The sequence below is a fragment of the Mobula birostris genome, chromosome 14, assembly GCF_030028105.1.
Source record: "Mobula birostris isolate sMobBir1 chromosome 14, sMobBir1.hap1, whole genome shotgun sequence".
Lineage (NCBI taxonomy): Eukaryota > Metazoa > Chordata > Chondrichthyes > Myliobatiformes > Myliobatidae > Mobula > Mobula birostris.
The window spans coordinates 18422330-18445528 of NC_092383.1; the positions used below are offsets into that span (position 1 = coordinate 18422330).

General features: G+C 39.2%; 1 protein-coding gene across 1 annotated transcript in view; it reads right to left on the minus strand.

The window, feature by feature from the left end:
- igdcc4 (immunoglobulin superfamily, DCC subclass, member 4) overlaps positions 1-23199 on the minus strand; it is a 178954-nt gene that overhangs the window by 30987 nt on the left and 124768 nt on the right. The window contains exons 9-14 of the mRNA XM_072278159.1: positions 22773-22910; positions 21722-21892; positions 20575-20805; positions 7757-7864; positions 7294-7468; positions 2302-2429 (exon numbers count right to left, since the gene is read on the minus strand). Of these exons, the coding sequence (XP_072134260.1) occupies positions 2302-2429; positions 7294-7468; positions 7757-7864; positions 20575-20805; positions 21722-21892; positions 22773-22910 (951 nt within the window). The remainder of the gene's footprint in view (positions 1-2301; positions 2430-7293; positions 7469-7756; positions 7865-20574; positions 20806-21721; positions 21893-22772; positions 22911-23199) is intronic.

A 23199-nucleotide genomic window follows, 5' to 3' on the forward strand; every position in this document is an offset into this window, starting at 1 on the left:
ACAGGAGGCCTGATAAATGTTTATAAGATTATGAGAGGCACAGAGAACACAGTCAGCATCCTTTTCAAAAAGTTGAAATTCCAACTACTAGAGGGCATGCATTTAAGGTGAGAGTGTGAAAGTTTAAAGAAGATGCTTGGGATTTATTTATTTTTTACACAGAGAACAGTGTGTGCATGGAAAGGGCTGCCAGGGATAAAGGTAGGAGCAGATACAATAGTGCTGTTTAAGAGGCTGTTTGGCCCAGTCTGTTTCTGTGCTGTATAGTTCTATGTGTATGCTGGTTTCCATCATAGTCAAGAAGCAAATACGTAATGGAGTCTCCTTCTCCAATCAGCAGTTTTCTAGCACTATTCAGAACTAAACTTGAGAGGCGCTCAAAACTCTTATCCCATTTGATGGTGTTAGTTAGTCATGTCACTCTACAACTTTCAGCCTCCTCTTTTTAGCAAATGTATGGTCCTAATCTATACCTTCTTCATGTTGGCATCACATTATTTGATATACTTAATTGTAGCCTCTACCAAAGGGTGTGCAAGGTGCTCTTTCCCTCTGCTAGCCTGCAGATCACCCTTGGGCAAGGTGTAGCTCAACAACCACCCCCCCCCCACCGATCAGGATCACGTGAAGTCACTGGATCAGGTGATGGATGGTTGTATGTGCAGCTGGTGCATATCACAAGTCCTGGTTATGCGACCACTGATGATAGGCAGAGAATCTCTTTGAAGAGCACATCTTGTAAAGACACTGCCCAGAAGGCAAAGGCAAACCACTTCTGTAGAAAAATTTGCCAACAATCATGGTCATAGGCCATGATCGCCCATGTCATACAACACGGCACATAACGAATGAATTAATGAATGAACTGTCGCCCTGACAGTTCTCTATGGCCCTCATCAAATCTCCTGGTTTGAAGGCGATCTTAGAGCAAGGAAATACTAGCCCATAGGTTTCAGATGTGCTGAAACACAATTCTGCGGCTGTTTTTCCCCACAGCGTGAATGGTGCCTAGCTTTGACCTATTGTCAATCCATCCCATTCAACATGATGGTATAGCAAAGGGATTCCAAAGTGTGAAGTTTGAACATCATTTTCTTAGCCTGCAGAAAAATTGCTCCTATAAATATTGTCACAGCCATTATGGATAAGGATAAGGCCAAGAAGATCATTCTCTCACTTTCATTAAACAATGCAGGTCTAGTCTAGCAGATAACACCACTAGACACAGGAGCAGAATAAGGCCAATCAGCCCATTAAGTCTGCTCTTCCATTCGATCACGGCTGATTTATATTCCCTCTCAAACCCATTCTCCTGCCTTCTCTCCATAACCTTTGACGCCCTTATTAATGAAGAACCTATCAACCTGTGCTTTAAATATACCCAATGATCTGGCTTCCACAGCTGTTTGCAGTAATTACGTCAACAGACTCACCACCTTCTGACTAAACAAATTCCTCCTCACCTGTGTTCTAAAGGCATGTCCTTCTACTTCACAACACGCTGGAGGAACTCAGCAGGTCGGGCAACATCCGTGGAAAAGATCGGTCGATGTTTCGGGCCGGAACGTCAACCGATCTTTTCCACGCTTGCTGCCCGACCTGCTGAGTTCCTCCAGTGTGTTGTCAGTGCTGCTTTGACCCCAGCACCTGCAGATTATTTTATGTTTATGTCCTTCTACTTACTCGGAGGCTGTGCCTTCTGGCCCTAGACTCCCCCACCATTGACAATATCCCTTCCATATCCACTCTATGCAGATATGTCCTAATAGCCAGCAATGGTAGTAAAGTCATCATCAATCCACTCTCATCATTATCCTCAGTCCTTTGCCCAAAATAAGTATAACATGGAGGAATACACAGTCACATCAGGGAGAGCATTAGGTAATAATTAGCAGGCTGCATTGTGAGCATATTTAACCTGATATCTTGAGACTTCATGCAATCCAAAGGAAATCTCCTCTTTTAAGACTCTCCGAATATTTTCTGAAGTTTTGTCTACAGCTGTAAGTACCCCACTTTAATTATTCAATTACTTTAAATTTGACTTGTAAATGACTCTGCATGCTTATTAGAGAACTACAAGCTATCGCCATTTTATCCTATGACTGTGTTCAACTGTTCTTAACTATTTAGAAATGAAGAGCATCTGTAGATTAAAGTTTGTCCAAAACTCTCTGCTGATGTTGGAACAGTGAACCCTAGAGAATCATCACAGGTAATGTGAACGTTCCAAATGTTTGACCACTAAACCTGATCATGAAATAATTTTTAATGAACATTATAAGAATAAAATGTACTCACTGTCAGACAGAGTTGATCCCTCTACAACGCCACTGAAAGGTCCATCAACACCATACCCATTAGACTGGACCGCAAATTCATACCTAGTGTATGGCTTCAGGCTAGTAATAATAATCTCTTCTACAGTGCTGGAACAGTCCAAAAAATGAATAAGTATTCATGTTGATTATAACATGTTAAGTATGACTTGGATGTAAGCATAACGTTAGATTGAGTGTCAATGCATTGCTTTTACATTCACTTGAGCTTTTTACATATTTAAGTGCTTACTTTCACAGATGCAGTAATACATAGATGCATAAGCAACCAGTAATTTATATACTTGACAATAAATCTGCTTAATTTAAAAAAGGTCCATGACATTATACATCTAATGGCATGCCTAAGGTGTAGAAACTAGTATTAATTAACTGATTTGCTCCTGGTTTACCACAGAGGAGTACAAGGCATCTCCAACACTAGCAGCATAAATTACCCGTCTCATCCAATCTTGTAAAACTTTTGTTGAAATCATCAATTTACCTACAGGTAACAGTATCTTGAATATCACTAATGTATACATAGTGGTTCACCATCTTTGTGAATGAAAACCCCATTTCTTCATTCTCAGTAAAATACACACACTCTCCATAAATACTTAATACATAGGGCAGTATCTTTATAGAATTGTAGCAATCCTGGATATTCCAGTGGTCTGCTGGCAGTCTTACTACAAGAGTAGCTGGCATATCAGCTGTGCTTTTAATGTCTTATTTTGTGACATTTCAAAACATTTCTCTCATTATTAAGGCCTCATAGACACTTCAGAATATTTGCCAGGCTCCTCCAGTCTTTGACCCACACTTCCACAGGGCTCAAAGACTCTACGGCAGAGGCTCCCAGCCTTTTTTATGCCATGGACCCCTACAGTTAACCAAGGGGTCAGTGGACTCCAAGTTGGGAACCTCTGCTCTAAGATGTGAATCACTAATTTGGATGTATTGACTGCAACATTAGACATATTGCCAAGTTCTTAAACCACTGAATCCTTTTCTGATAAACTAAGCAACACTTGTTTTTTGGATCCGCTATATAAATGGTTTTACTGTGGTGGGAGGGGTGTTGGTGGTGTCAAAAATAACTTGTTGCTTAAACAAGACAAAATAGCCAAGTTAGATATCCAGGATCATGTATGTTTTTTTAAAATTTTCTAGATCTTGACTGATCTGAAATATCCTCCCAGTATCATGTGTTTGCTTCTAAATTTACAATATTTTTTACTTTTTATTATCACATAGACTTCTATCAATGACAAAACAATTTAACAATTTCAGACTGACTTGCATATTCTTCCCTGCAGGATAAACCCCATTTATCATGCTCAGGAAATCAAAATACCTAGGGCACTATGTTTATAGAATTGTAGCAATCCTGGATATTCCGGTGGTCTGCTGGCAGTCTTACTACAAGAGTTTTAATCTTCATTGTTAACAATTTGGAAATCTAACATTGAAAAGTGATAGTAACACATCCTAGTAAGTTTCAATGGTAACAACAAAAGTTTTAATTTACCAGTGCTAAAAATCAGGAGTTTGTTGAAATGTGAAACTATTTTAGATATAAGATGCAAGTAGGGACTTAATAATACCATAATTATCCAAACTGCTTTGATGCTTCACTTTCAAAAGCCTTATTTGTTATGACAATAAGTAAGAAATAAGTAACTAAAGATCTCATCATACAATTGCAATAGACATAGTGAGTTTTTAAAAATGTTGAGCACTGGTGACCATCCCGCTCCTGAGTAAAACAAGGGTAATATTTAAACATATGATCAATAATACAGTCTTTGAGAAAACTACCCATGCATAATAGCAAAAATCACATTCATTGCCCATCTGTAATATAATTTTGTGTCATATGAACAAACCAATTTTGCCAATATGCTGAAAAGCAAGCAATGCACACAAAATGCTGGAGGAACTCAGAAGGCCAGGCAGCATCTATGGAAAAGAGTAAACAGTCAATGTTTCAGGCCGAGATCCTTCATCGGGACTCATTCCAAAACATCAACCATTAACTCTTTTCCATAGACGCTGCATGACCTGACAAGTTCCTCCAGCATTTTGTGTGTGTTTGGATTTCCAGCATCTGCAGATTTTCTCAAGTTTATGCTGAAAAACAGCCCCAGCTTAAATTTTGTCAGTATTGATCAGAGTACCAAAACCAACAGAACAGACAGCCATGTTAGCCAAACGAGGATGAAACTGGAGCTACCAAAATGGCAGTGTTCAACAACAGGATTTTAAAAGTAGCAGGAAAGAGTCTGATCAGCTAAATTGCTATCCCAATTGATACTGGGAGTGATGGTTTTAAAGATTCCACTTCCAAATGATCTTCATGAACTGTGGTGCCAAACAATCATGATGCAAGGAGATCAATAAGGGCAAAAACTTCAGAAATGTGTATACCAATGAAGCAGGGTTTCAATATTGATTGTTGAAAATGTAAGTCGGCAGGAGAGCTGAGCAGAGAGAAGTAGCTGAACACCAGTAAACAAAACTCCCTATTCTATTCAGTAGCAGTGAAAATTGCAGACGACTGCACTGTTTACCAATCTACTTTCTTTTAAAGTGATAAAAATAAATTAATTAACAAAAATTATAGTGACTAACACACACACCAAACAGGATGTATTCAGCATTAGACTGCAATTTTCCACACTGTGCAATTTGTCCTATCCCAAATTTTTCCTGCTCCTCGAGAGCATGGGAAAGGATCATCCCAGGGGTAAACATCAACAACTATGAATTGCCACCAACTACATATTTGCCCCAGAACTGTAAGCAGTTCTTAGATGACAGAAACTAACAAAGAAAAGGTTATCAAAACAAGGACCTGCATGATAGTCTGGTCCAGAAGGTCAAAGGATATTGGAAGAAAGTGATTTACAATTCACTGGATGATGGGAGACAGAGGGTGGTAATGGCTGGACTTGTGTTCTTGACTGAAGATCTGAAACAAGGGTATTTCACAGGAAACAAACAAGAGAAAATTGGCTGATGCTGGAAATCCAAGCAACAAACACAAAATGCTGGAGGAACTCAGCAGGCCAGGCAGCATTTATGGAAAAAGTACAGTCGACGTTTCGGGCTGAAACCCTTCGGCAGGACTGGAGAAAAAAGCTGAAGAGTAGATTTGAAAGATTGGGGGAGGGGAGAGAAAAACATCAGGTGATGGTGAAACTGGGAGGGGGAGGGATGAAGCAAAGAGCTGGGAAATTGATTGGTGAAAGAGGCAAAAGGTCATGGAAGAATGAAAAAGGGCGGGGGGGGGGAGGATCACCAGAGGGAGGCCAATGGGCGGGCTGGGAGATAACATGAGAAAGGGAAAAGGGGATAGGAAATGGTGAAGGTGGGGGAGGCATCACTGGAAGTTTGAGAAATCGATGTTCATGCCATCATGTTGGAGGCTACCCAAACGAAATATACGGTGTTGTTCCTCCAACCTAAGTGTGGCCTTGTCACAACAGTGGAGGAGACCATGGATGGACATATCGAAATGGGAATCAGAATGTATCACAGGGATCAGTGCTGGGGTTGTTGTTGCTTGTAACATATATAAATGATTGGGGGTATAATTAGTAAGTTTGTAAGTAGAATGAAAACTTGGGGAGTCATAGATTGCAAGGATGCAGCGGCTCAAAGATCAGCTTGAAAGTTGGATGGAATTTAATCTAGACAAGAGTGAGATAATGTATTCAGGGAGGTCAAATTCTAGTAGGACATGGAGTAAATAGCACTGTTGATATACAGAAGGACCTTAGGTTGCAAGTGCTTAGACCCCTGAAAGCAGTTTCATAGGTGAAAAGTGTATTGAAAAAGGCATTTGGTATGCTTGCCTTCACAGGCTGAGGGAGTAGAAAAGTTGGGGTGTTGCACAAAACATTCATTAGACTGCATTAGCAGTGTTACGTAGAGTTCTGATTGTCACAGTACAGGAGGGATGTGGTAATAATAGGGAGAGTACAGAAGAGATTCAACAAAACATTGCCTGAAATGGAATGCTGTATTTATAAAGAGAGAATAAATAGATGGGGGTTATTCTCATTGGAATGTAGGAGGCTAAGTGGTTACCTTGTAGAAGTTTATAAAATTATGAAAGGCATAGATATGATAGATAACCTTTTTTGTAGAACAATTAAGTCTGCAACTTAAGGGCATACGATTAAGGTGAGAGGAAAAAATGAAAGGAGATTTGAGGGGTATATTTTTCAGACAGAGGTTGGTGACTCTTTAGAATGAACTGCAAGAGGTGGTGATAGGACCAGATACAATTACTACGTTTGGAAAAAAAACAAGTAGCCTTTTCTTAGGAAAGGCTTGACAGATATGAGCCTAACATGGACAAGTGGTCATTAACAAAAGCAGGCATCTTGATAGGTATGGATGAGATGGGCTGAAAGGGGCTGTTTCAGTCCTGTACATTTCTATAATTTTATCTGGCATATACATACAGAATTAACATATGACAAAATGAAGATATTATCCAGCTATATCACAGATAAACAAGTGTAAAGTTTTCCCAGATTAGCCACCTATCTCATTCTTCAGTATAATTGTCCAATGGAACATCAGCTTCTCCAATGCACAAGACTGCCAAGCCACACAGAACTGGCTATATTGTGCAGTCAACTTTGGTGAACACAAACACAGGCTCCAAATCACTAAAGGAATCTTCAACAACAATTAAGGGGACAATACCCTGTCCAATATTCTTGATAAAATTAGTTTCAAAATGGATTTTTCTTATTTTTAAAATGATCATTCTGAAATAATCAAGCTATGTAAAAAGTACTAGTATGTTTAATCCTAAAATTTTAATCCATAATTAGCTTTTCATGGGTTTTATCTGGGCATGTATACAGTTCAAATGAATATTACATGCTCATATGATATGCAAATTTTACTGAAATTGATTACATTCATTAAAAAGCATTCTACTCAAGCTTACCTGGTAAAGTAAGTCACAAGAGAAGCATTCTTCAGCCCCCAAGGATTGCAACGTACAGTATAGTTTGCAATCTGGACTGTAGTGAATGGTGGTCTGTTCCAACGTAACCAGATTGCTCTGGAGCCATTAGGTTCTGCCCAAAGTTGGGTTGGAGGTGGCAGAAGCACAGGAGAATCTAAAGAAATAGCTTGAGATGTATTTTATTCTTTCACATCTGGCCTTCAGCTTCAACATTGTATAAATTGTTGAAAAGAAGCTAATAATTACACAATTTGACCAAAATATAAAAAGCACACACTGTCCAAGAAAAAATGCTTCACTAAATATATCTTTCATGCAATGAGAAAATCAAATGCTTTTGTGCTCTAGTTAGGTGTGTGCTTTCTATGCTGTACACACTTCAGCATTTCTCTTTATCATACATTTTAAATGATTACCATTGCACCCTTTTTGTGGTTCTTACCCAATGTTAGAACAGGTGGCTTCTCTGTTTTTCCTTTCCATACAGCTGCATATCCATCATCTTGTTTGTTAAATGCAACCAGCTTGATTTCATAAAGTCTGTCTGACACTAAATGAAAAAAATACCCAAATAAATATTTTTGGAAATCTGTTTTGCCACAATACCAATTGATGTTACTGCCCAGTGCTTTTCAATGAGGACATCAATTAATATTAACAAAGGAGCAAGTATGTAGGGGTACATGAGCATAGTTTAGGCCAGTCTTTAATACTGAAGACAAGTACTTGATCTTTCATGCTAAAGAATGGCATTCTGAATGAGTGAAGAAAACATCATCATATCTTACCGGGCTGATCATACTTCTGTTATATTGACCTCCCTCCCATTCTCATCCAAGATCCCATACTTCTCTTACTTTTATTTGCAATGGGTGTAAAAGAGTGTTGAATACATATTAATGTTGCCACTCTATAGCCACATCGAGGATAGATAATAGGACAATGGGTCTTATAATCATAAGAAAAAAGTGAAGCATGTCACACAGCTCATTCTATTCCTACACTATATTGGCAACTGCATTGGTGCTGCTTCCAGCACCCCTGCCCTCAAATTCACCTGGTCCATTTCAGACACCTCCGTTCCCTTTCCGGATCTCACTGTCTCTATCTCCGGAGACAGCTTATCCACTGATATACTATTACAAGCTCACGGACTCTCACAGCTACCTGGACTACACCACACAGCTATTTGTAAAAACGCCATCCCCTTCTCTCAATTCCTCCAGATCCACTGCATCTGTTCTCAGGTTGAGGCTTTTCATTCTAGAACAAAGGAGATGTCCTCCTTTTTCAAAGAAAGTGGTTTCCCTTCCTCCATCATCAACACTGCCCTCAACTGCATCTCTTCCATTTCACGCATGTCTGCTCTTACCCCGTTCTCTCACCACCCTACCAGGGATAGGGTTCCTCTTGCCCTTACCTACCACCCCACCAGTCTCCGCATCAAGCACTTAATTCTCTGAAACACCTGCCACCTCTAATGAGATCCCACAACCAAGCACATCTTTCCCTCCCCGTCAATTCTGCTTTCCCAGGGATCGCTCTCTATGCAACTCCCTTGTCCATTTGTCCCTCTCCACTGATCTCCCTCCAGGCAGTTATCCCTGCAAGCAGAACAAGTGCTACACCTGCCCCTACACCTCCTCCCTCACTACCATTCAGGGCCCTAAACAGTCCTTCCAGGTGAGGCGACACTTCACCTGTGAGTCTGTTGCGGTCATTTACTGTGTTCGGTGCTCTCGGTGTGGCCTCTTGTAAATCAGCGAGATCCAACACAGATTGGGAGACCGCTTCACCGAGCATCTATGCTCCATCCACCAAAACAAGCAGGATCTCCCAGTGTCCACCCATTTTTAATCCACTTCCCATCCCGATATGTCCAAACATGGCTTCCTCCACTGTCATGATGAGGCCACACTTAGGTTGGAGGAACAATATCTTATATTCCATTTGGGTAGCTTCCAACCTGATAGCATGAACATCAATCTCTCAAACGTCCGGTAATGCCCTCCAACACCCCCCTCCTTCATCATTTCCCATCCCCTTTCCCCTCCCTCGCTTTATCTCCTTGCCTGTCCATCGCCTCTAGCTGATCCTCCTCCCCCCCCACCCTTTCTTTCTTCCATAGCCTTATGTCTCTTTCACAAATCAACTTCTCAGCTCTTTACTTCATTCCTCACCCTCCAGGTTTTATGTATTACCTGGTGTTTCTCTCTCCCCTCCCTCACCTTTTAAATCTACTCCTCAGCTTTTTTTTCTCCAGTCCTGCCCCTAAGGGTTTTGGCCCAAAACGTCGACTGTACTTTTTTCCATAGATGCTGCCTGGCCTGCTGAGTTCCTCCAGCATCTTGTGTGTGTTGCAACATACATCAATCTTATTTTTTCACTCTGTAACCATTATCTCTCAATTCCTTTAACTGTCTCAGAATTTACTGACCACAGCCTAGAATACAGTCATCTATAACCCATCCGGGGGAGAAATCTTAGGATTTACAAGTACTGTATATGTGAACAAATTCTTATTTTGGTTAATAATGGGGTCATTTCCCTAATCATAAATTCTGCATTCTCACACAAGTCTTAGCCAGGGAAATGAATAGAGAATACCTACCTTGTCATTGATTCTACAATTTTATACATCTCTCCCAAAATAACACACTGCCTGTTCAAGATCCCTTCATAAAAAGCCCCCTTTCCAATAAGCAATCACATATCTTTTCATTCTGTTGCTAAACATATATTTTAAGTAAGGCGATCAAAACTGAATTCAGTACTCCAGTGTGGCATGACCAAAGCAGTATACAAGTATAATCTGTGGTCCTATTACCATACTTCTAGCCGCTACAGAACCCAATAAACCCACAATTGTAGCAAGATTTTCTTCCTCTTATACTACAAAACACTTGCACAGAGGCTTTTTTACTGCTTCCCAAAGCAGCAGACTGACTTTATGATTAATACCAAAGATCAGTAAAATCCTCTAAATACCAAAATTGGTCTCATTGGTAAATATTTTGGTGTCCATTTTTAAATAACATGGATAAATTTATAGAACAGATATGAAGGCAATGTTGTATGTGTTAGCATTTTCAAGTTGATCTGGAAAGAAGTCTTCCTGTAGCCTCCAACAAATGACAATTGTTTGAAATTAAATATTCTTCCAAAAAAGTCTCATGGATAGAGCTTTATAAGAATGGAAAGAAACAATGAAACAATTTCTTTTTTTTTTTTTAGGTGTCTGCTCTCTCAGGTAATTCCATGGAAGAGCAAGTCTGTATCAGCACTCTCCATTGCTCCAAATCTCCCTGGTCCCAGGCTTCATGCAAGGATATCTGCAGATGAAGCACATGGCCAAGCCTGATTTTGTCCACGAGGTCAACTGCCTGTGGACACATTTTGGCAAATGTACAGGAGGACTGAAGTTTAGTTTCCATCAATTATTAGATCCTTTTCATTTGCCAGAAGTAGGAAGAAGGAATACTGGCATAACACATCAAAGTTGCTGGCGAACGCAGCAGGCCAGGCAGCATCTCTAGGAAGAGGTACAGTCGACATTTCAGGCTGAGACCCTTCGTCAGGACTAACTGAAGGAAGAGCTAGTAAGAGATTTGAAAGTGGGAGGGGGAGGGGGAGATCCAAAATGATAGGAGAAGACAGGAGGGGGAGGGATGGAGCCGAGAGCTGGACAGGTGATAGGCAAAGGAGATGAGAGGATCATGGGACAGGAGGCCCAGGGAGAAAGACAAGGGTGGGGGGGGGGAACCCAGAGGATGGGCAAGGGGTATAGTCAGAGGGACAGAGGGAGAAAAAGGATAGTGAGAGAAAGAATGTGTGTATAAAAATAAATAACGGATGGGGTACGAGGGGGAGGTGGGGCATTAGCAGAAGTTAGAGAAGTCAATGTTCATGCCATCAGGTTGGAGGCTACCCAGACGGAATATAAGGTGTTGTTCCTCCAACCTGAGTCTGGCTTCATCTTTACTGTAGAGGAGGCCGTGGATAGACATGTCAGAATGGGAATGGGATGTGGAATTAAAATGTGTGGCCACTGGGAGATCCTGCTTTCTCTGGCGGACAGAGCGTAGGTGTTCAGCAAAGCCATCTCCCAGTCTGCGTCGGGTCTCGCCAATATATAGAAGGCCACATCGGGAGCACCAGATGCAGTATATCACCCCAGCCGACTCACAGGTGAAGTGTCGCCTCACCTGGAAGGACTGTCTGGGGCCCTGAATGGTGGTAAGGAAGTGTAAGGGCATGTGTAGCACTTGTTCTGCTTACAAGGATAAGTGCCAGGAGGGACATCAGTGGGGAGGGATGGGGGGGGACAAATGGACAAGGGAGTCGCGTAGGGAGTGATCCCTGCAGAAAGCAGAGAGAGGGGGGTAGGGAAAGATGTGCTTAGTGGTGGGATCCCGTTGGAGGTGGCGGAAGTTACGGAGAATAATATGTTGGACCCAGAGGCTGGTGAGGTGGTAGGTGAGGACCAGGGGAACCCTATTCCTAGTGGGGTGGAGGGAGGATGAAGTGAGAGCAGATGTGCGTGAAATGGGGGAGATGCGTTTGAGAGCAGAGTTGATGGTGGAGGAAGGGAAGCCCGTTTCTTTAAAAAAGGAGGGCATCTCCCTCATCCTGGAATGAAAAGCCTCATCCTGAGAGCAGATGCGGTGGAGACAGAGAAATTGCGAGAAGGGGATGGCATTTTTGCAAGAGACAGGGTGAGAAGAGGAATAGTTCAGATAGCTGTGAGAGTCAGTAGGCTTATAGTAGACATCAGTGTTGACTCCAAAATTTCTTCATTTATTTGGCAAAATAAAAACCCGAGACTGGGTAAAATACATTTACGGAAAGCTAGGAGAGATGTAGGCTTAGCATTACCTAACTTTAGATTTTATTATTGGGCAATTAATATTCGACATATGAAATTTTGGTTACTTGACCAGGATATACTATCCATTCCTAAATGGGTAGCATTGGAATTACAATCTGTTCAGGGCTATACACTTGGCTCTATTTTAGGTTCCTCTCTTCCTTTTGATTTGAAACGCCTTAAACAGGTGTCTAACCCGATAGTTAAATATACCTTACGTATTTGGTTTCAATTCAGAAAATTTTTTGATCTTAACCAATTTGGGCTAGCGATTCCTATTTTAGGTAACATATTTTTTCCTCCCTCTTTTACGGATCGTGCTTTTCAAATTTGGAAGACTAAGGGCATTTCACGGTTTTTGGATTTATTTTTAGATGGTTCCCTTAGGTCTTTTGAACAATTATCTAATAAATATAATTTATCAAAAATACATTTTTTTAGATATCTACAAGTTAGAAATTTCCTAAGTACTATACTTCCTTCCTTTCCAATGCTTCCTCCTACATACATTTTAGATACTATAACTAACCTTAATCCACGTCAGAAAGGTGCATCGGCTATTATTTATAATATTATTATGAAACTTAGGAAAGCTCCATTTGATAAGATTAGGTCAGATTGGGAACAAGAATTGGGATCTACTATTTCCGTGGATGACTGGGGGCAGATTTTACAATTAGTCAATACTTCCTCTATCTGTGCTAAACATTCCCTAATTCAATTTAAAGTTGTTCATAGAGCACATATGTCCAAAGATAAATTAGCTCGCTTTTATTCTCATATTAATCCTTTTTGTGATAGATGTCCGGGGCAGATAGCCTCTTTAACTCACATGTTTTGGTCTTGTCCTACTCTGGAAACTTTTTGGAGAGACATTTTTAATATTATTTCCAAGGTATTGAATATAGATATCTCTCCTCACCCTATTACTGCTATCTTTGGACTACCTAAAATTTCCAGTAATCTTTCTCCTTCAGCCCGTAGAATGATTGCATTTCTTACTTTAATGGCGAAAAGATGTATCTTACAACATTGGAAAGAGCTTAATGCTCCAACTACCTTTTTCTGGTTTTCTCAGACGATATTATGCTTGAATTTGGAGAAAATTAGAAGCAATCTTTATGACTCTTCATTTAAATTTGAACAGACCTGGAGATCTTTTATTCAATATTTTCATTTAATGTAATATATACCCTTCTTGTTTTTTTTACTGTTTTTAATGGAGGTCGGGATTGAGGACGTGATTTTAAGTTTTTTAACTCTGTTTGGTTTCAAGTTAGCCCATTGCTTTGCTTTGCTTTTAGTTAGTTGTACGGTGGGTTTTTTTTGGGTTTTTTTTTTCCTTTTCTCTATTGATATATTTATAAAAATTAGTATACTATTATGTTACCTTGGTACGTTATGTTTAAATTACATTGTTTGTATCTTTTTTTTGTATTAATATCTCCTGTAATTTTATTATATTCTAACAGTGTATTAGTGCCTATATGGCTTACCTTTTTGTATACTTATTCAATAAAAAGATTTAAAAAGAAAGAAAGTAGACATCAGTGGATAAGCTGTCTCCAGAGATAGAGACAGAAAGATCTAGAAAGGGGAGGGAGGTGTCGGAAGTGGACCAGGTAAACTTGAGGGCAGGGTGAAAGTTGGAGGCAAAGTTAATAAAGTCAACGAGCTCAGCATGCGTGCAGGAGGCAGCGCCAATGCAGTTGTCGATGTAGCGAAGGAAAAGTGGGGGACAGATACCAGAATAGGTACTGAACATAGGTTGTTCCACAAACCAACAAAAAGGCAGGCATAGCTAGGACCCATACGGGTGCCCATAGCTACACCTTTAGTTTGGAGGAAGTGGGAGGAGCCAAAGGAGAAATTATTAAGAGTAAGAGGAATACTGGCATGCTGCCCTTACACTACCAAGACTAATTTCTGTTCATTTACCTCAGCTTCATTAATACTACTTCAGTTATACTTTCACCACTCAAAGTTCAAAGTTAATTTATTATCAAAGTACATGTATGTCACCATATACGCCCCTGAGATTCATTTTCTTGTGGGCAATCACAGTAAAGACAAAAAACACAATAGAATCAATGAAAATCTGCACCCAATAGGACAGACAGCAACCAATGTGCGAAGAAAAAATCAAACCATGCAAGTACAAAAAGAAAATAATAAATAAATAAACAAACGGACAAACAATAAATATCAAGAACATGCGGTAAAGCGTCCTTGAAAATGAGTCCAATTCAGTGATGGGCAAGTGAAGTCGAGTGGTTATCCCCTCTGGTTCAAAAGCCCTGATGGTTGAGGTGTAATATCTGTTAATTATTCACGCTTGCCAACTGAAAACTTGCTCTCCACCAATTTTAACAAGTGGACCGCAATTTGTACCTCACTGTTAAGTATAATTAATGAAGCATGAAGTACAACTCCTTTTCTAATTCATGTTTTTCAGATCGTCAAGCCGTTGAGAGTTTTCAATACTGTTCATTTGGGCTCTCAAGGCAAATAAAAATCCATTCATGTGCACTGTAGCAGGGGAACTTGTTTCATTCACTTAGCAACAGGTGATGCCATTATTACTCGAGATTAAAATTCAAACACATTACATTCTTTTGCATAGTTGACTCTGCAAAAAGCAAGATAAGTTTCAAATTCAGAAACGTAACCAAGCACTTTGGTTGCATTAGCATGATATTACTTAGGCATGCTAAATTGGACATCAAATATATTCCTGACAACATTAACAAAGTCAGGTGTTAGACAAGTTTGAACATTTTGCATATTTAAGTACGGAAACTCAAACATTTCCAAGAGCTCTTTCTAATGTGGCACACAACTCTGACTTAACTAGTATTTTTAGGGAAAAACAAAGTATGTGTGAAAAGAAAATCTGCAAGGAGGAACCTTGAAGTGCAGGGGAAAAAGATGAGCTTCAAGATTCAAGTTTAATTTATCACATATACAAACATACAATGAGATGGTCGAGAGTGTGCTGGGGGCAGCAAGTGTCACCAACACAAAATATACTACAGCCCATCCCCGTGCTATGAATGTGTGACTTAGAGACACACCTACATACGAATGAGCTCCCATAATATTATTAAATTCAAATATCCTACTACTTTCCTCTCTCTCTTCACATAGTATTTGTGTTCTTCCTTTATCAGTCTTGTATGTTTTTGATGCAATTCACTATAATACAGTGGAGGTATGGTTACCCTATCAAGGGATTGTTGTGTATTTTACGACTTATGGACAAAATCAATATATGGCCATCGGTAAAAATGAAACCTATTCATTACCTGGGCAGCCTGTACTGACATTTGATGCCAGCGACCCAGATTAATACAAAATAGAACAACTACCTCAGAATTTGTCCACTTGGCATTAACATAAATTTACGGATTGCAATTTTGGGATGGTGGTCCTAATCTCACAGAGGACCACAGTCTGAACATATTTCCAGAATCAGAATCAGAATCAGGTTTATTATCATCGGCATGTGTCGTGAAATTTGTTCACTTAGCAGCAGCAGTTCAATGCAATACATAATGTAGAAGAAAAAAATTAAATAATAAGTAAATCAATTACAGTATACGTATATTGAAAAAACTAAAAATCGTGCCAAAAAACAGAAATAATATATATTTAAAAAATGAGTTAATGTTCAAGGGTTCAATGTCCATTTAGGAATCGGATGGCAGAGGGGAAGAAGCCGTTCCTGAATCACTGAGTGTGTGCCTTCAGGGTTCTGTACCTCCTACCTGATGGTATTAGTGACAAAAAGGACATGCCCTGGGTGCTGGAGGTCCTTAATAATGGACGCTGCCTTTCTGAGACACCACTCCTTGAAGCTGTCCTGGGTACTTTGTAGGCTGGTACCCAAAATGGAGCTGAGTAAATTTAAAGCCCTCTGCAGCTCCTTTCGGTCCTGTTCAGTAGCACCCCGCCATACCAGACAGTGATGCAGCCTGTCATGGTACATATATATAAGTTTTTGAGTATATTTGTTGACATACCAAATCTCTTCAAACTCTCAATGAAGTATAGTTGCTGTCTTCCCTTCTTTATAACTGCATCGATACGTTGGGACCAGGTTACATCCTCAGAGACCTTAACACCCAGAAACTTGAAACTGCTCACTCTCTCCACTTCTGATCCCTCTATGAGGATTGGTACGTGTTCCTTCGTCTTACCCTTCCTGAAGTCCACAGTCAGCTCTTTCGTCTTACTGACGTTGAGTGCCAAGTTGTTGCTGTGGCAGCACTCCATTAGTTGGTATATCTTGCTCCTGTATGCCCTCTCATCACCATCTGAGATTCTACCAACAATGGTTATATCATCAGCAAATTTAAAGATGGCATTTGAGCTATGCCTAGCCACACAGTCATGGGTATAGAGAGAGTAGAGCATTGGGCTAAGCACACACCCCTGAGGTGCACCAGCATTGATCGTCAGCAAGGAGGAGATGTTATCACCAATCCACACAGATTGTGATCTTCTGGTTAGGAAGTCGAGGACTCAATTGCAGAGAGAGGCACAGAGGCCCAGGTTCTGTAACTTCTCAATCAGGATTGTGGGAATGATGGTATTAAATGCTGAGCTATAGTCGACAACAGCATCCTGACATAGGTGTTTGTGTTGTCCAGGCGGTCCAAAGCCATGTGAAGAGCCATTGAGATTGCATCTGCCGTTGACCTACTGTGGCGATAGGCAAATTGTAATGGGTCCAGGTCCTTGCTGAGGCAGGAGTTCATTCTAGTCAACCTCTCAAAGCATTTCATCACTGTCGATGTGAGTGCTACCGAGCGATAGTCATCAAGGCAGCTCACATTATTCTTCTTAGGCACTGGTATAATTGTTGCCTTTCTGAAGCAAGTGGGAACTTCTGCCTGTAGCAGTGAGAAGTTGAAAATGTCCTTGAATACTCCCGCCAGTTGGTTGGCACCGGTCTTCAGGGTCTTATCAGGTACTCCATCAGGACCTTCTGCCTTGCGAGGGTCCATCCTCTTTAAAGACAGTCTAACATCGGCCTCTGAGACAGAGGTGACAGGGTCATCAGGTACAGCAGGGATCTTCACAGCTGTAGTTGTGTTCTCCCTTTCAAAGCGGGCATAGGAGGTGTTGAGTTCATCTGGTAGTGAAGCATCACTACCATTCATGCTACTGGGTTTCGCTTTGTAGGAAGTAATGTTTTGCAAACCCTGCTAGAGTTGTCGTACATCCGATGTTGCCTCCAACCTCGTTTGAAATTGTCTATTCACTCTTGAAATAGCCCTCCACAAATCATACCTGGTTTTCTGGTACAGGCCTGGGTCGCCAGACATGAATGCCACAGTTCTAGCCTTCAGCAGATGATGTGCCTCCTGTTTAATCTATGGCTTTTGGCTTGGGAATGTACAGTAAGTCCTCCTAGACACACACTCATCCACATAGGTTTTAATGAGGTCGGTAAGAACTGCAACACACTCATCCAAGTTTGAAGATGAATTCTTCAAAATAGTCCAGCCAACCGATTCAAAGCAGTCCTGTAAGTGCTTCTGTGCTTCCCTTGCCCATACCTTCTCGGTCCTTGCCACTGGTGCTACAGTTTTTAGTCTCTGCCTATACACTTCTTCTTAATGTCCAATATGTTGTTACTGACCACATACTGAACTAATCTTAAATTTTTAAAAACTTTACTGATTCCATGAGGGAAAGAAATCAAAATACTTTAATTCAGGTGGCACAATAGTGTAGTTAGGCGACATAATAGCGTAGTGGTTAGCACAACTCTTTACACTACCAGTGACCAAGGTTCAATTCCCGTTGCTGACTGTAAGGAGTTTGTACATTCTCCCCATGACCGCGTGGGTTTCCTCCAGATGCTCCAGTTTCCTCCCACAGTCCAAAGATGTACTGGTCGGTAAGTTCATTGGTCATTATAAATTGTCCCATGGTTAGGCTAGGGTTAAATTGGGGGGTTGCTGGGCATTGCGGCTCAAAGGGCTCTATCTCAATAAATAAGTAAAACTAAGTAAGTTCGTAACAGCCTGAATAGAGCTACAAATTCTATATGAATTATTTACTCTAAATTTGCCACAATTTTGAATGGGTTTGAAAGCAGTAAATCAAACACAGGAATATTTCACCTCTACAGATTAAAGACATAATGACCAATGGACCGAAACAGATCAAGAAGCTGATTATGGACAAAATAACTTATCAATTATAAGATGAGGAGACAGGCATACTAAAGCCTGTTATTCCATGGAAAAGAACATTTTTAAAAAGAGTAAGTTAGTAACAATAGCATGCTTTTCATGAAGTGTGCAATCTTGGACAAGATTTCTTCTTGAGAAGTCAGATTCTCAATATATCAGCACGAAAGGCAAGGTAAATGTGTAGAATTCTACAATCTAGACAAAGAATGCCAGATTCAGTAAGCATTGTTGATTAACTATAACAGAACTGGTGAAGATATCAGCCTATTTGTTAATAAAACATGTGAAACACAGTAAATTTCTTAAGTGATTTGGTACAACTTCTAGTTTCACTGAACACTAGAATTCTCTGATGCCAGAGATGAAGGATCTACAAGGAAATTCTAACATCGCTAGGGAAAAAAAATGTCCTTCATTCCTTCACCCACGATACCCCAACTTTTCTGTGTAATTTCCTTCAGTGGAAGTATATTCAATTGCAAGTTTAATTGACCAAAATAAAGCCAATAAAGATTTTTATATTCCCTTCCATAACTTAATTGTAATCCAAAAATCAGTAAAGTTCCAGAGTTGATCTGCCAAATATTTCATCTTCAAAATTAAGCAGCAATACATTGAACAGCAGAGGAATGCTTTTATTTAAAGCATTTCCTGCAGGTCCATCAACGTGTAAGGAACCTTGTTTATTTCATTTCATCATTGACAAAATGGAAAATACTGAAAAGGAAAATGGTATCATTAATTCAAAGCTGATTAGGCTTGGATGCAACAGATTACATGTACATGGGGATATGGTTGCATTTCTAATTATTATACAAGATCTCTAGAGTGTGTACTTTGGATACATTTAGAGAAATGCTCAGGCACCATCTGGTGGTACAACAGTTTATGTGCAGTATCACCCCCTGACCTTGGAGGGTGCTTTCTCCCAAGAATGTCATTTAGTGTTCTTTATGAACAGTGTAGGGTTTCTGCAAATGCTTTGCACAAATTTTCCATGGAAGCTATTTTGCTTGTACCTTTAAGTATTCAATATTTTCATATTTTCTGACATTTTATCAATGTACGTGCAGCATTTCAAAACTTTTTTATTTACTAAAATTAGGTACTAAATTAAGTTTATGTTTTTGGGCAAACTGACAAATCTTCAATGCAGAGCAACTGAAAATGCTAAAATCGTTTTCTTTCCCCCACCTTCCCCAATCACCATTAAAATAGTAAAATGCTGCACATTACATCCCTATCATAAAATTTAACTCTCAATGAAAGATTTGAATAAAAGCTGAATTCAAATTCAATTCCAACTCCCTGGTCTATCGGCTTATTGCTTTAAGAAAAGCTACCATGTATAGCAGATGGGGATTAATAATTAGTATGTTGTACTTCCACTCAAAATTTTTGACACACTAATTTTAATATCAAGAGATGATTGATAAGTTATATTGTAAAACATGAACACTAAATGCAAATTTATTAATGTATAGTGATAAATAAAGTGATTTATGAGGGATGATAGTATAATGTATTGCATTCCATATGCCATATTATATTTTTGGATTGCTTCATTTAGCTTAAAGTCCAAAGTAGGATGTAGAGCCGACAGCTCTGTGGATCTTGAAGTAGATTAGACCTAGCCCCTCATAAATTATCTAGATTGGGATATGTAAAAAAATAACTTAGTTGCAACAGAAGTACAACTTACATATTTGACAGTTGTTTGACTTGCAAGTAGGTATTTAATTTGGAAGCTAAGTAAAAATCAAAGATACAAAATGAATTTTTCAAGTTACAAAATTATGAGCTGTTGGAAGCATTCAACAGAATTTATCTTAATGTGCATTTCCTCTCAAAATTTTGGCTGAGTGAATCTAGGCTGATAAATTAAAGAATTGGGGCCAGACAAAAACAATTTTATAAAGTTATGGCATTATAGAACGGATATTGAATGGGAAAGACATTTTAAGTACTTATGTTGGAGTAAATTAGGGATTGAAGCACTAAAGTCAAGCAAATGCAAAGTTTACATAATTAACTTCATTGATGAAGAATTGTAACTAGTACTTCAATCTCTAACTTTATTTATTTCCTTTTGGAATCAGCACAGCTTTCCAAAAGCTATACAGTTCAATTAAAAAAAAGAAACTCCCATAATTTACTATAACATACTGGTTCATTCAGATTACTAACCTAATCCAGTAATCTCATACTGCTTAATTTTTCTTCGAAGCCGGATTGGTCCCTTTGTCCAATGCTCATCTCCATTAGCTTCACTTAATTCTCTGCTCGAATCATCTGCATCTGCCTCTCTGTAATAAAGCTTGTAACCCTGGATCTGGACTTGATTAGAGGGTGGTTGCCATGAAACCAGCAGAGAGTCTACTTTTGTCTTGACCTTCATTTCTGTAGGAGCAAATGGAACTGGAGCAAAGCAAAGCAGGTTATTATTAGATGAACCATTTCAACCTGATAACAGTAATTAGCTGTAACTGGATACATATGATTTATGCTCAAGTCAAATAAAGTAGTGGAGACTTTTGTCATTGTTATTTTTAATCCCATTTATCAGATATTTATGTTTTCAATGCACTAGCCTCACTTTTGTAATCAAACACCTTGGGTTCCAGTGATTGTTCCAAACCAACTAGGACCGAGTAAACAGACTTCTCTTAGAAATATGAAGAATGTATCTGTGAGTTTACCTGCAATTACTGCTAGTTAATTAAAAATATAAAATTTGTTGACCCTTGTACCAATTGCCAGCCTGTGCACGTGGGATCAGAAAGCAAATTATATTTGACAACAGGGTGTGGTTCCCAAGAATTAGTGTAGAACAACTTTAATTACAACTAATCCTAATTTTAGTTTAAAACTGCTCTCCGAGCAAACAATCTAGCTACACAAGTATTCCAAATGTAATGCTTTCTATGATTTTTGACTACCGTAGTTGTCTAGAAATTAGCTGATAAAATTTACAGTCTTGGCACTGATGTAGATAACCATGGCTTGAACATAGTGAAATTTTAAGCACCAGTAACAAAATACATGCGGACCAATTTCTGTAATCCACTAACTGAATGAGTTTCAATCCACACTTCTATGAAAGCCTAGTTTAACATTTCCTAAGAGATGGGTAATGGATATGCCTAGGTAAATTATCATAGACAACAATTCTTCTGCAGTGAACTTGAAATAGGAATGGATATTACAAATTCCCTGCCATATGCCTAAATGCTCTAAGCATGTTTATTACCAAACAATGGAGAAGACAATATTTGTTCTATATTTTGCAAAAGGAAGCTTGCCCTTTATTAATCTGGAAAGACAATGTTCCTACCTGTTATTTGTTTACTTCTGTCAGGTATTAGGTGCTGGGTCCAATCTGATGGTGCACCATATCCCACACTCGTGCTTGCTGCAATCCGAACTTTGTAAACTTTCTTTGACTGTACTGTAGGAAGCGTGACTTGTGTTTCATTTCCATCAACTTCAATTGAATAAATTTGATCTGTTGTATAAACAGGGGTAGCACTTAATAGCAGTAGTTGAATTAAAAGTTGAATTAAAGTGAATATTCTCTGCAATTGTATACCTTCACCCCAAAAATCTCAGAACTCGTTTCCTGGGTAATGTCCATCATGATGTATTCTCACAACGTCAGTCTAAGTTTCAACTGACATTTGATTCATGCTGTGTAATTTAGCCTTATTCCTTCAGCTAATCAAGATGATAAAGATTTGCACTAATCTCCTATTCAATGCTGAGCAATTCTAAGCACATTGAATTAAGTATCCACTTTGGACAATAACCTTAGCTGCCAGTGATCAATTGAATTTAAATTCAATGAGTGAAGAGCCACATGCTATTACCCAAAAGGACAAGTCTGTTGAAGTTACTTCTCTGTGGACAGGCAACATGACAATCATACATAAGGTTCAATGGTACAAACAGAAACATAATTAATGCTAAGAATGTAGCAGAACAGAGCAAGCAAGACAGTGAATGATTCAAATTGCAGGCACCAACTGGAACTGCTATGCTGTATTCTCAGCATTTTATCTGGAGCATGAAAGAGAGTGGATGAGAATAAAATTCTTGTCTCTAACAGAGATTGAAGTAACACAGGGAAATTACCAACACAACAGTCATCAAGTTAAGATACCAGGATATTGCGCTTTGTATCAACTAAGAATGATGAGCAATAATATTACTTAAGGTGACTGCTATTTCACACAACTGAGAGAAAAGGCTGTTAAGATTACCATTCCAAAAATAGGTTTAATATTAAAGTTCTAAGTCACTGTATGCCTAAGTACAAGGAAATGAAAATCAATACAGTATATTCAAAATAAATACATATCCCATAGCTCAAGTGGCAAAATACATACCTTCTTTCAACATGCAGTAATCAATTCGGTATTTTGTTATTTTACCATTGCTAAGTTCTGGAGAGAGCGGAAGCCATGTTACCCGAACATCAGTGTGAGTGGTAATCGACAAGGATGGTTGAGGGCCAGTACTTGGTACTGTTCAGAAATAGGATACAAACATTAGAACTTTAATGATTGGATAAAGATCAATACACAAAATAAATTTCAATCAAGTTAAGGATCCAAGCTCTTTTATTGCAAAATAATTTGTAGAGTATTTCATTAGTGATCAAAATTGTGGTTGGTGACATAGAAGGGAAGTAATTGTGATTACCTGCTTCCAGAAAACTCAGAATTATGCACACCATCTAAGTCTGGGCCTTGCCAAGTAAAATTGAATGGGGTTTTTATTTTGTTAGTGTGCTTCTCCATAATGTTAAGTATA